Source organism: Salvelinus fontinalis, chromosome 8, assembly GCF_029448725.1.
Source record: "Salvelinus fontinalis isolate EN_2023a chromosome 8, ASM2944872v1, whole genome shotgun sequence".
NCBI lineage: Eukaryota > Metazoa > Chordata > Actinopteri > Salmoniformes > Salmonidae > Salvelinus > Salvelinus fontinalis.
Genome location: NC_074672.1, coordinates 41,437,143 through 41,452,712, shown reverse-complemented (window position 1 = coordinate 41,452,712; position 15,570 = coordinate 41,437,143). Strand labels below are relative to the sequence as shown.

General features: G+C 43.4%; 1 protein-coding gene across 3 annotated transcripts in view; it reads left to right on the top strand.

The window, feature by feature from the left end:
* The window catches only part of LOC129861260 (kelch domain-containing protein 8B-like), a 242,089-nt gene that overhangs the window by 119,252 nt on the left and 107,267 nt on the right, over positions 1 to 15,570 (top strand). For all 3 annotated transcript variants that reach the window (XM_055932521.1, XM_055932519.1, XM_055932520.1), the window contains exon 4: positions 8,408 to 8,632. In XM_055932521.1, the coding sequence (XP_055788496.1) occupies positions 8,408 to 8,632 (225 nt within the window). The remainder of the gene's footprint in view (positions 1 to 8,407; positions 8,633 to 15,570) is intronic.

Below are 15,570 nucleotides of genomic sequence, written 5' to 3'. Positions count from 1 at the left end.
TGATGTCATTCTAATGGAATCCAGAAAGAACAAAACCCTGTTCCTTTCTCTGTGATGTCATTCTAATGGAATCCAGAAAGAACAAAACCCTGTTCCTTTCTCTGTGATGTCATTCTAATGGAATCCAGAAAGAACAAAACCCTGTTCCTTTCTCTGTGATGTCATTCTAATGGAATCCAGAAAGAACAAAACCCTGTTCCTTTCTCTGTGATGTCATTCTAATGGAATCCAGAAAGAACAAAACCCTGTTCCTTTATCTGTGATGTCATTCTAATGGAATCCAGAAAGAACAAAACCTTGTTCCTTTCTCTGTGATGTCATTCTAATGGAATCCAGAAAGAACAAAACCCTGTTCCTTTCTCTGTGATGTCATTCTAATGGAATCCAGAAAGAACAAAACCCTGTTCCTTTATCTGTGATGTCATTCTAATGGAATCCAGAAAGAACAAAACCCTGTTCCTTTCTCTGTGATGTCATTCTAATGGAATCCAGAAAGAACAAAACCCTGTTCCTTTCTCTGTGATGTCATTCTAATGGAATCCAGAAAGAACAAAACCCTGTTCCTTTCTCTGTGATGTCATTCTAATGGAATCCAGAAAGAACAAAACCCTGTTCCTTTCTCTGTGATGTCATTCTAATGGAATCCAGAAAGAACAAAACCCTGTTCCTTTCTCTGTGATGTCATTCTAATGGAATCCAGAAAGAACAAAACCCTGTTCCTTTATCTGTGATGTCATTCTAATGGAATCCAGAAAGAACAAAACCTTGTTCCTTTCTCTGTGATGTCATTCTAATGGAATCCAGAAAGAACAAAACCCTGTTCCTTTATCTGTGATGTCATTCTAATGGAATCCAGAAAGAACAAAACCCTGTTCCTTTCTCTGTGATGTCATTCTAATGGAATCCAGAAAGAACAAAACCCTTAAACATTTACATCAAAAGTGCAAAGTTATGGGCAAACTTTTTTTGTGCAGTATTAATTTACCATCCTTAAAAACCACTTAATGTACATTACTGTATTGTACATTGGCTGGTCATCTAGGTTTGTACCTGTAGACTTTCTATCACCATGAAGAAACAACGATGTGCAATACAGTAATTGAGTACATTGAGACATGAAGTGGTTTGTGATGATGTGACTCAGTTGGTAGAGCATGGTGCCTGCAATGCTGTGCTTGAGGGTTCCTTTCCCACGGGGGGGACCACCATGAAAATGTATCCACTCACTACTGTAAAATACTCTGGATAAGAGTGTCCACTAAAAGGAATTAAAAGACAGACCATTTCAGTTTTCACATAGAAATATGTTGCATTTGCAAAGAATTATTATATTTTTTAAAACATGTATCAAGCAGGTATTTTTATATTCCACAAGTATTATCAGATTAACTGTTTTGTTAACGATAACTATCAGACACAAGTTATAAATGCTGGTAAATAATCAAATATATTTCAATAAAATGGTTTCAGAAAAGTAGTGCACTGGGCCTTTACTAGTCCAGCTCTAACCACTAGGCTACCTGCCGCCCAGTGATTTAACCAACATTTTTGTAATTTTTCGTTATTTAAACAACTAATTGACTGACATCAGTTCAATTATTAGAATTCGATTTTGCTCGTTTTTTCCTGTGAGCTCAATGCGCACATTGCACAGTTTCTCTAGAGATCAATCCGATCCAGCCTGAACTGTGCGATGTAGTTTAACACGTAAAACCTGGTAATTAACTACAATGACCACAATCCATTGCGCATCTACTTGTCCGGTCTGTGTTTCTTTTACTCCTGTTATGGAAGAGACAAGAGTTCTTGATGCTGAGGGGATATAGAAAGCAGCTGTTGCTTCGCCACGTATCTCTACATGAAAATACATGATCACAGTGATTGATAGTTGCTTTTTAGCAGTCATAAAAGTATTCCTTATTTACTTTGAAGAAATACAAAATAGTGATTTTGTCAGACAGCAGAGGCAGCAGCTCTATAGAGATGAAAGGATGACTTGGAATAAAATAATAAATTCATCAAATAAAACGAATGTAATATAATCGCTCAGCACTACTGACGAGGCTACGTCGGCAAGTGGAGAAACCGTCTCTACCCTCCATTCTATTGGTGAATGTGCAATCACTGGACAAGCTCTTTTCAAGACCATCCTATCAACGTGATCTGAAGAACTGTCATATCCTGTTTCTCTGAGTCGTGAGTGATCAAGGACATGGAAAATATAAATCTAGCTGCTATTTTTATAACAAAAAATGTTTACCCCCTTTTTCTCACCAATTTCGTGATATCCAATGGCAATCCAATTACGTGTCAGATGAAACACCGTTCAACTGATGACCCGCAGTCAGCCTGCAGGTGCACGGCCCGCCACAAGAAGTTGCTAGAGTGCGATGAGCCAAGGAAAGCCCCCCCCCCGCCAAACCCTCCCCTAACCCGGATGAACTGGCCAGTGAAGCGAGCCTACCAGATGAGCAAAATACCTTCTATGCTGTTCCGGCACCAGCTGTTCCGGACGACTGTGTGATCACGCTCTCCGTAGAGCTAAAGGTGAGACCTTTAAACAGGTTAACATTCACAAGGCCACAGGGCCAGACAGATTACAAGGATGCATACTCCGAGCATGCACTGACCAGCTGGCAAGTGTCTTCACTGACATTTTTCAACCTCTCCCTGTCTGAGTCTGTAATACCAACATGTTTCAAGCAGACCATAGTCCTTGTGCCCAAGAACGCCAAGGTAATCTGTCTGAATGACTATGGCCCCATAGCACATCTGTAGCCATGAAATGCTTTGAAAGGCTGGTCATGGCTCACATCAACACCAACATCCCAGACACCCTGGACCCACTCCAATTCGCATGGCCCCTCCCAGCAGATCCACAGTGACGCAATCTATTGCATTCCACATTACCCTTTCCTTTTGGACAAAAGAAACACCCACATGAGAATGCTGGTCACTGACTACAGCTCAGCGTTCAACACTGCAGAGCCCTCCAAACTCATCACTAAGCTAAGGACCTTGAGACTGAACACCTCCCTCTGCAACTGGATCCTGGACTTCCTGACGGGCCGTCCCCAGGTGCTAAGGGTAGGCAACAACACATCTGCCACGCTGACACTCAACACAGGGGCCCCTCAGGAGTCCATGCTTAGTCCCTTACTGTACTCCCTGTTCACCCATGACTGCGTGGCTGCGCATGACTCCACCACCATCATTAAGTTTGATGACAACAGGACGGTGGTAGGCCTGATCATAGATAACGATGAGATAGCCTATAGGGAAGAGGTCAGAGACCTGGCGTTGTGGTGCCAGGACAACAACCTCTCCCTCAAGACAAAGGAGCTGATAGTGGACTACAGGAAAAAGGGGGCCGAGCACGCCCACATCCCCATCGACAGGGTTGTAGTGGAGCGGGTCTAGAGCTTCACGTTCCTCAGTGTCCACATCACAAAGGAATTATCATGGTCCACACACACCAACCCAGTCATGAAGAGGGTACAACAATGCCTAACAGATCCTCAAAAACGTTCTACAGCTGCACCATTGAAAGCATCTTGACTGGTGTGTCACCGCTTGGTATGGCAACTGTTTGGCATTCGATCGTAAGGCGTTACAGAGGTATAGTACATCACTGGGGCCGAGTTGCCCGCCATACAGAACCTCGATACCAGGCAATGTCAAAGACAAAAATTATCAACGACTCCAGCCATCCAAGTCATTGACTGTTCTCTCTGCTACCGCACGGCAAGCAGTACCTGAGTGCCAAGTCTAGGACCAAAAGGCTCCTTAACAGCTTCTACCCCCAAAGTCATTAGACTGCTGAACAATTAATCAATTAATCAATTAATCAAATGGCCACCTGGACTATTTACATTGACCCCCTTTTTATTTGCACTGAGTGTCTTGTACCGGCTCTATGAACACTCACTAGACTCTACCCACAACCTCTACACTGACACTCCAACACACACATACACACTGAGTGTCTTGTACCGGCTCTATGAACACTCACTAGACTCTACCCACAACCTCTACACTGACACTCCAACACACACAAAACACACTGAGTGTCTTGTCCCGGCTCTATGAACACTCACTAGACTCTACCCACAACCTCTACACTGACACTCCAACACACACAAAACACACTGAGTGTCTTGTACCGGCTCTATGAACACTCACTAGACTCTACCCACAACCTCTACACTGACACTCCAACACACACATACACACTGAGTGTCTTGTACCGGCTCTATGAACACTCACTAGACTCTACCCACAACCTCTACACTGACACTCCAACACACACAAAACACACTGAGTGTCTTGTACCGGCTCTATGAACACTCACTAGACTCTACCCACAACCTCTACACTGACACTCCAACACACACAAAATACACTGAGTGTCTTGTACCGGCTCTATGAACACTCACTAGACTCTACCCACAACCTCTTACACTGACACTCCAACACACACAAAACACACTGAGTGTCTTGTACCGGCTCTATGAACACTCACTAGACTCTACCCACAACCTCTACACTGACACTCCAACACACACAAAATACACTGAGTGTCTTGTACCGGCTCTATGAACACTCACTAGACTCTACCCACAACCTCTACACTGACACTCCAACACACACATACACACTGAGTGTCTTGTACCGGCTCTATGAACACTCACTAGACTCTACCCACAACCTCTACACTGACACTCCAACACACACATACACAGGCACACTACATACGCTCACACACACAAAACACACACATGCATATTGACGCCACACACACACACAATCTCACACAGATAGACACACTTTAAAACGCTTTCTCAATCTTCACATACACATACTCTGTTTATTATATATCCTAATTGCATAGTCACTTTTACCTCTACCTACGTGTATGTACAGTATTACCTCAACGACCTCGTACCCCTGCACATTGACTTGGTACCGGTACTCCTTGTATATAGTCTCATTATTACCTCAACGACCTCGTACCCCTGCACATTGACTTGGTACCGGTACTCCTTGTATATAGTCTCATTATTACCTCAACGACCTCGTACCCCTGCACATTGACTTGGTACCGGTACTCCTTGTATATAGTCTCATTATTACCTCAACTACCTCGTACCCCTGCACATGGACTCGGTACCGGTACTCCTTGTAAATAGTCTCATTGTTAAAGAAAGTTAAGAAAGTTTCTATCCGTGTTTGGCTCTCATGACAGGTGATGCTCATGAATATAACCTGATGAATATTACCTGAAGTACACCAGGCTTTGTGTCGGTGTCAGCAATCAGCGTGTGATCGCAGTGGGATCACTGTCACTATGTCCAGGCTGATCAAACACCTGACACTGACATGCTGCAGTGCAGACAGTGTCAACTCAAACATGGATAGAAACTTTATTCCAGCTCCAATAGGATCCATGCCTTTTTTACTGTCTGCAGGTCCAACAGCAGAGAGACTGACAGGCTGTATAATCTTTACGATACACACTGCCAGCCAGGCTCCAAGTGTAATACTCAACAGTACTCACGCACTCTCACACGCAAGGATGTACGTGCATGTGGGTGCACACACACACACAAACTAACACACACACACACACACACAAATACTCACTCACGCTCTCTCTCTCTCTCTCTCTCTTTCTGGGTAGCTGTCATGTTTGGTGAGTAGAGTTGGAGGAGAGAAAGCCTTGGGCTTTCACAGAGGGAGAGATAGAGGACCAGAGAGGTTGGAAAGGGAGAAACCAATGGAACGAGACAGAATACACACATATTTATCGCTGGACGTACTGCATGTTCACTGGGCCATGTGCCAAGCTTATATTTGAGAACACACCCGAGGATATTTGGCTGCTCCTAACAGATATGGAATCAGCATTGCTAATAAAGAGACATAATTTCAAACCGTCCATTAAGTACACTCTAAAAAGAAAAGGTTCCTGGAGTATCCTTCAGGGGTTCTTCACATTGAAACGGTTGGGGAACCCCTATAAGTTCTTTAAAGAACCCCTTTTAATGGATCCTCAAATAACCTTTTGAAGAACCTTTTAGGGTTCCATTTGTATTACCCCCCCCCCCCCCCCCTATTATTATTATTATGAATATTCAAAACAATAACAGCAATAGTTTAGTTGTCGGTGTTTATTATGATTTTAGTTGCAAAGCAGAATAAAAAAATCCCAATATGAGGTAAACTCCCAGCAGAGCCCCAAGTCCAATGGACATATCCTCTGGTGTGTTAATGTTAATGTGTTGATGTCCTTCATATCCACAGCCAGAATGATTTTACAGTGCATGGTGATCGAACAGGTTTCCTGTTATATTCAGAGGTGTAGGGAGGGTGATGTCTGTGAATCCAAAAATGTTTAATTATACAGATGATCAACAAAACATGCACTCAACAATATTCATACCTTGGTTTTTGTGGTAAATAAGAATGAAAAAAACGGTATTATGGACATACCTTGTGGACATACCTTGTGGACATACCTTGTGGACATACCTTGGACATACCTTGGACATACCTTGTGGACATACCTTGGACATACCTTGTCCATAACGTAGAGTCCTGTGGGATATTCATTGAAGAGTTAAGGGAAGAAGATGGTTCATGTGATCTGCATAACACACCAATACCTACTGACATACCTTTTTATGCCTCCTCATATACCTACAAACACAAAAGTGTTCAGTTCAATCATCCCAATACAGCTAGCCTTTAACATATTATTATAGCCTACAGTACATAGTCTTACCTCTTTGTTGAATGATATCCATTGAGTTGTGTCCATTTTCTGTTTTAGAAAGATTGGCACAAATATGAAAAGATAGATGGTGTCATCAGAAAACAATATCAATTTAGACAAACCTTACCTTAACCTTTCTGGCGCAGGCGTTTTGCTAGTGACCCACCTCTACAACATCTGGTGAAATTGCAGAGCGCCAAATTCAAATTACAGAAATAGAAATATTTAACATTCATGAAAATACAAGTGTCATACATCAAAATAAAGCTTAACTTCTTGTTAATCCAGCCGCTGTGTCAGATTTCAAAAAGGCTTTACGGTGAAAGAACACCATGCGATTATCTGAGGACAGCGCCCCGCATACAAAAGCATGAAAAACATTTTTCAACCAGGCAGGTGCGCCACGAAAGTCAGAAATAGCAATATAATAAATGCCTTACCTTTGATGATCTTCTTCTGTTGGCACTCCAAAAGGTCCCAGCTACATCACAAATGGTCCTATTGTTCGATAAAGTCCTTCTTTATAACCCCAAAAACTCAGTTTAGCTGGCGCACTTCATTCAATAATCCACCGGTGTCCCTCCTTCAAAAAGAACACAAAATTAATCCCAAACGTTACCAATACACTTTTCCAAACAAGTCAAACAAAGTTTATAATCAAACCTCAGGTACCCTAATATGTAAATAAACAATACAATTTAAGACGGAGAATCGTTATTGTCTTTACCGGAGATAAACAACAAAGAACGCGCTCTCATCCAAACGCATGAAAACACTACAGCCAAAATGGGAGCCACCTAGAAAAACTACAAATTCTAGCTAATTTTTCCAAAAATAAGCCTGAAACTCTTTCTAAACACTGTTGTCATCTAGTGGAAGCCATAGGAACTGCAATCTGGGAGGATTTCGCCTCATAATAAACATGACAGCCATTGGAAACAGTGGTAGGTAAAAAAAAAAAATTGGGGGGGGGGGGGGGGGGTTGACCACAGGGTTTCGCCTGCCATATCAGTTCTGTTATACTCACATACATGATCCTAACAGTTCTAGAAGCTACAGAGTGTTTTCTATCCAAATGTACCATTTATATGCAGCTTCTGGGCCTGAGCTTCTGGGCCTGAATAACAGACAGTTTACTTTGGGCACGCTTTTCATCCGGACATCAAAAAACTGCCCCCTAGCCCAAAGAGGTTTAAATTGAGGAGATCTTTACATTTTTCAGTTAAGTGCCTGCACCTGCTGTCCTTTAAAATTCAAATCCAAATGTTTCAGTTGGGCAGGTTAGGTTCCTGCAAGAACCCCCCCAACTAAGGAGGTTCCTCGATGAACCCCGCCTCCTATGGGATTCTTGGAAAAACATTTTTGTGGGCCATTTTCATCGTCATGAACCCTACGGTTCTTCAAAGAACTTTGAGGATCTTAGAAGAACCCTTGTTGAACCCCTAATTTTTAGAGTGCCAACCCTTAGTCCTTTTTTTCTAACTGTTTCTCTCTCTCTTCACATCTCCTCTCATCCCTCCCACCCATTCTGACCTTTCATCTCTCCCTCTCTGTCATTCCCTCTCTCTCATGCCCTGCTGCCCACTCCCTTTGACCGTCTCTCCCTCCTTCCTCCCCTCTCCTCCCTGGCAGGTGGGCGTCAGGGAAAGCTTCCTGTCACAGCCTTCGAGGCCTTTGACCTGGAAATGAAGAGTTGGACGCATTACCCCTGTATCCCCAGCCGCCGAGCCTTTGCCTGCTGTGCTGCCACCGAGCGGGGCTTCTTCAGTCTAGGAGGGCTCCAGCAGCCCTGCCCCCATAACTTCTACTCCAGACCTCACTTCGTCAGCACGGTGGAGGAGTATAACCCAGAACAGGGTGAGTCCCTTCAGTGATACAGGTGCTCCACTCACAGAATTAAATAAAACCCTGTATTGTTAACTTCTATTGTATCTCTGTCAATACTCCCATTCAGTCAGTCCCACTATAGCTCCAATACTCTCATTCAGTCAGTCCCACTATAGCTCCAATACTCCCATTCAGTCAGTCCCACCATAGCTCCAATACTCTCATTCAGTCCGTCCCACTGGTGAGCTGAACTCATTTGGCTCAACATAATGTCTCCCCTTATAAAGCCATACATGCAAAATGTCCTCCATACAAGCCAACACCAACCCTATAGACTCAAACACTGCCCTTACACACTGTAAACATTTAACTTAGCTTAGCTTAGCATACATGACCGACCACCTTGATTCTGTCTTATGTAGCAAAATTTGAAATAGTGTATTTTACATTGGATAAAAGCAGAGACACAGAGCTACAAAATGCTATATAACACACTGCATTTGAGGAACAAGCTTTGAAATTTGATAAACTCGTAACCTCGCTTTTGAAGAAAATGGCCTTTGAATGTTTTGGATGGACAAAATGGCGCTGACAGAGATGGTCGCCTTGCTTCAGGTCCTTAGGAATCTATGCAGTTATTAGTTTTTTTAATGTATTATTTTATGTATTATTATTTACATTGTTAGCTTGTTTTTTTAATGTATTATTTTATGTATTATTATTTACATTGTTAGCCCAGGAAATCTCAAGTATTATTACATACAGCCGGGAAGAACTATTGGATATAAAAGCGATGACAACTTACCGTCATTACAACCAGGAATACATCTTTCCCGAAGCGGATCCTTTGCTCGTACCTCCACCCTGGACAATGGATCTTATCCCAGAGGCCGACTCAAAACAACGCGGTCGCTGCAGGAGAGGCAGACGGAGCGACCTACTGGTCATACTCAGAAGGCGAGCACACCATCCACCGCTTCCGAGCATATTGCTCGCCAATGTCCAATCTCTAGATAACAAGGTGGACAAAATTAGGGGACGAGTTGCCTTTCAGAGATTGTAACATTCTCTGTTTCAACGAAACATGGCTCACTCGGGATATGTTGTCAGAGTCGGTACAGCCACCCGGTTTCTTCATGCATTGCGCCGACAGAAACAAACATCTCTCTGGTAAGAAGAAGTGCGGGGGTGTATGCCTTATGATTAACGACTCATGGTGTAATCACAACAGCATACAGGAACATAGGTCATTTTGTTCACCTGACCTAGAATTCCTTACAATCAAATGCCGACCGCATTATCTTCCAAGAGAATTCTCTCCGATTATAGTCACAGCCGTGTATATCCCCCCCTCCAAGCAGATACCTCGTCGGCCCTGAAAGAACTTCACTGGACTATGTAAACTGGAAACCATACATGCTATGGCTCCATTTATTGTAGACGGGGATTTTAACAAAGATAACCTGAGAACGAGACTTCCTAAATTCTGTCGGCATATCGAATGCACGACACAGACTAATAGCATTCTGGATCATTGCTACTCTTAACTTCCGCGATGCATACAAGGCCCTCCCCCGCCCTGCCTTTGGGAAATCTGAACATGACTCCATTTCGTTGCTCCCAGCCTATAGACAGAAACTAAAACAGGAAATGCCCATGCTCAGGTCTGTCCAATGCTGGTCTGCCCAATCGGATTCCACGCTTCAGGATTGCTTCGATCACGTGGACTGGGATATGTTCCGACAACGATAGCCTCAGACAACAACATTGATGTATACGTTGACTCGGTGAGCGAGTTTATTAGCAAGTGCATTGGAGATGTCGTACCCACTGTGACAATTAAAACATTTCCTAACCAGAAGCCTTGAATTGATGTCAGCATTCGTGCAAAACTGAAAGCGTGAACCACCTCTTTTAACTTCTTTGGGATAGGGGGCGGTATTTTGACGTCCAGATGAAAAGTGTGCCCAAAGTAAACTGCCTGCTACTGTGGCCCAGAAGCTAGTATAGGCATATAATTGGTAGATTTGGATACAAAACACTCTAAAGTTTCTAAAACTGTTAAAATAATGTCTGTGAGTATAACAACTGAATTGACAGGTGAAACCCCGAGGACAAACCACCCCCCCAAAAAATGTTTTCATCCTACCACTGATTTCAATGGCTGGCACTTTTATAATAGGGCGAAATCGTGCCCGTTTGCAGTTCCTAGGGCTTCCAATAGATGTCAAGTCTTTAGAAAGAGTTTCAGGCTGGTTTTTGGAAAAATTAGGGAGGTCGTTTTCCTAAGGGCTCCCATTTTGGCTGTAGTGTTTCCATGCGCATGGCCGAGAGAGCGCGTTCTTTTTGTTTATCTCCGGTAAAGACAATAACGATTCTTCGTCTTAAATTTGATTGTTTATTTGCGTATTAGGGTACCTAAGGATTGATTATAAACGTTGACTGACTTGTTTGGATAAGTTTATTAGTAACGTTTGGGATTCATTTTGTATGCATTTTGACCGATGGAAACCGAGTGGATTATTGACTGAAGTGCGCCAGCAAAACTGAGTTTTTATGGATATAAAGAAGACATTTATCGAACAAAAGGACCATTTGTAATGTAACTGAGACCTTTTGGAGTGCCAACAGAAGAAGATCTTCAAAGGTAAGGCATATATATTATATCGCTATTTCTGACTTTCTTGTCGCAACTCCCTGGTTGAAAATGATTTGTTATGCATTTGTGTGCTGGACGCTGTACTCAGATAATCGTATGGTTTGCTTTCGCCGTAAAGCCTTTTGGAAATCTGACACCTTGGCTGTATTAACAACAAGTTAAGCTTAATTTTGATGTATTGCACTTGTGATTTCATGAAAGTTTAATATTTATAGTAATTTAATTTGAATTTGGCGCTCTGCCATTTCACCGGATGTTGGCCAGGTGGGACGCTACCGTCCCACCTATCCCAAAGAAGGTAATTATGGCAATGTGACTGGAAACATGACCAAATACAAACAGTGCAGCTATTACCTGACCGCAAAGCGTCAGTATAGAGACAAAGTAGAGTCGCAATTCAAAGGCTCAAACACGAGACATATGTGGCAGGGTCTACAGTCAATCACTGATTACAAAAAGAAAACCAGCCCCGTTGCGGACATCGACGTCTTGCTCCCAGACCAGTTAAACAACTTCTTTGCTCGCTTGAGGACAATATAGTGCCACTGACACGGCCCACTACCAAAGACTGTGGGCTCTCCTTCTCCGTGGCTGACGTGAGTAAAACATTTAAACATGTTAACCCTCGCAAGGCTGCCGGCCCAGACGGCATCCCTAGCCGTGTCCTCAGAGCATGTGCAGACCAGCTGGCTGGTGTGTTTACGGACATATTCAATCAATCCCTATCCCAGTCTGTTGTCCCCACATGCTTCAAGATGTCCACCATTGTTCCTGTTTCCAAGAAAGCTAAGGTAACTAAACTAAATGCATATCGCCCCGTTGCACTCACTTCTGTCATCATGAAGTGCTTTGAGAGACTAGTCAAGGATCATATCACCGCCACCCTACCTGACACTCTAGACCCACTACAATTTGCTTACCGCCCCAATGGGTCCACAGACGATGCGATCGCCACCACACTGCATACTGCCCTATCCCATCTGGACAAGAGGAATACCTATGTAAGAATGCTGTTCATTGACTACAGCTCAGCATTCAACACCATAGTACCCTCCAAACTCATCATTAAGCTCGAGACCCTGGGCCTCGACCCCTCCCTGTGCAACTGGGTCCTGGACTTTCTGACGGGCCGCCCCAGGTGGTGAAAGTAGGAAACAACATCTCCACCCCGCTGATCCTGAACACTGGGGCCCCACAAGAGTGCGTTCTCAGCCCTCTCCTGTGCTCCCTGTTCACCCATGACTGCGTGGCCATGCACGATTCCAACTCAATCATCAATTTTGCAGACAACACTACTGTGGTAGGCTTGATTACCAACAACGATGAGACGGCCTCCAGGGAGGAGGTGAGGGCCCTCGGAGTGTGGTGTCAGGAAAATAACCTCTCACTCAACATCAGCAGAACAAAGGAGATAATCGTGGACTTCAGGAAACAGCAGAAAGTCCATCCACATCGACGGGACAGTAGTGGAGAAGGTGGAAAGTTCCTCGACGTACACATCATGGACAAACTGAAATGGTCCACCCACACAGACAGCGTGGTGAAGAAGACGCAGCAGCGCCTCTTCATCCTCAGGAGAAAACCCTGACAAGCTTTTACAGATGCACAATCGAGAGCATCCTTTCGGGCTGTATCACCGCCTGGTACGGCAACTGCACCGCCCTCAACCGCAAGGCTCTCCATAGGGTCGTGTGGTCTGCACAACGCATCACCGGGGGCAAACTACCTGCCCTCCAGTACACCTACAGTACCCAATGTCACAGGAAGGCCAAAAAGATCATCAAGGACAACAACCACCCGAGCCACTGCCTGTTGACCCCACTATTATCCAGAAGGCGAGGTCAGTACAGGTGCATCAAAGCTGGGACCGAGAGACTGAATAGCAGATTCTATCTCAAGGCGATCAGACTGTTAAACAGTCATCACTAACATAGAGAGGCTGCTGTCAACATACAGACTCAAATCTCTGGCCACTTTAACAAATGGACTTAATAAAGGTATCGCTAGTCACCTTAAATAACGACACTTTAATAATGTTTACATATCCTACATTACTCATCTCATATGTATATACTGCTCTATACCGTCTTCTGCATCTTAACTATGCCACACGGCCATTGCTCATCCATATATATATATATATTTATCCCTTACATTTGTGTGTATAAGGTAGTTGTGAATTTTTTTGATTACTTGTTAGATATTACTGCATTGTCGGAACAAGAAGCACAAGCATTTCGCTACACTCGCATTAACATCTGCTAACCATGTGTATGTGACAAATGCAATTTGATTTGATACCTACTGGAGAGCTTTTCTTTTTCTACACCCATTCAGCATCGTTCACACACTCTTAAACTTTAGCCCCACCCATCTCTTTAAGGGTTGATCCGAGCGTTCTGTCCTAACAACAGCAATCAAGCACCCAAGCTAACTGGTTAACATTGGCTAGCTACTTCCAGACTCACCACCCATTTTACTCGCCCTAGCAGAGCTGGTTAGGCTGTTTTTATGTTATCCAGAACGTGCTGCTTTTTTGCCAACGTTTACTGACACCGGCCGTATTCAACCGGTGTTGAGCGTTCGTAAATGTGTCTGTTATTCTGTGCTCTGGCACACTCAGATGAGAGTGCTCTGAAATCGGAGTAGATAGCCAGAGCGAATTTACCAGCTACGTCTATCAACAGTTGTTGCAGTGACGTTATATTGAAATGGTTAGTTTGATAGTGGAGTCTTTTGTTAAGACATGTAGCTAGCTAGCTAAACAATGAATAATAATCCCAACTCATGACGTTACTACCCTGCATGAGCTAACATTAGGCTATAACTAGCTAGCATCATGGATGGACGATTCTCTCTGTCACGGATGCCATGGTTGCCCTTAGTTTGAAGATGTAATCCAGAGACAGGTGTTTTCTCCATCTCTTTAGCTATCATACTCTAATTCCACTGATTTCAAAACTCGGTCCTCCAGAAAGTGGAGAGCAACACTTATTCTATTCTACTAAGCAAAATATATTTTTTTAAAGCTTTTGTTTAGATAGGATTACCTACACATACTGACCAGCTCATGTTATATATAGAAGCGTGTTATATGGCAGACCAATCCGAACTCATCTCTCGGCATGTCCAGCCCACTCATTATCTCAGCCAATCATTATCTCAGCCAATCATTATCATCAGCTAGCGGGAAGGTTGCTGACTTTTTCTATGGCTAAACCAACTAGGCTCGTAATTTAACAATTATATTTTGTATTTACAGATGGCATAAAAGTTTGTTATTAATTAAGGCACATGAAAGTTCACATGTTCCAGAAGGCATTTCTGACAAAAAAAACCATTTTGATAACAAATTTCAAAAAAGTTTATGTTCAAATGGCTCTCCTGTGAAGTAGTGACCCGTGACATACGCCTGGCTTCCTGAAACGAGTCACATACGATCTCCTAACACATTCATCCTCTCAGAAAAAACTTTGTATCTTCCCCATTCTTTTTGAAACCACATCGTTGTTTCAGGCCGGGGTTTGGTTGGGTTGGGGGTTGTTACTGATTCACAGAGCCATGGAATAGGGTCCTAATCACATGTTTTCCTACTGCAGCTTACTGGCAGACTCATACAGATGAGGCATGGTTGCATTTAGTATTCCAGAGCTGTGTTGTGTATGATTCACCATCCATTTCTGGATTAAGCCCAGTGAGCATGAGCTACCTTTCACCTCGGGGGTGTGTGTGTGTGTGTGTGTGTGTGTGTGTGTGTGTGTGTGTGTGTGTGTGTGTGTGTGTGTGTGTGTGTGTGTGCGTGTGCGTGCGCGTGTGTAATCTTGTGTGCGTGGGTATGTGTGGTCAGGGGAATCTTTTCCTCCATCCATATTAACAATAAATTCTATAACTCCCCGCTGTGCCTGTCAGGTCTTGATAAAAGGCATTTTATATATAGTCTTTTCAGTTGCTGAAATCAAAAGCCAGATGAGTTTAGTGTAACCCCTACATTTAATTTGGTTGGCTTTTGAAGATAAAGATTTTTTTTCCCTGAAGAACAAAGCATCCCAAGCTGTTCACGGTTAAGGAACCTGCTGTGTGTACTTTATGGGTGAGGGACTTTGTGGTTAGCACGTTATCTCTCTCCCACTCATTTCCTTTCCATTCATTGCGTTCCTGGACCTGGGGGTAAACTCAAGACGCGGTGGCGAGGAGATAGCAAATGACCGGTAATAGAATAGCAGCACAAAAGCCCAGTTAAAGAACTGCATTTATATTCAATCTCCCTTAGACAGAGCCTTGTCGGATAGCCATGAACGTGTCAATTCCG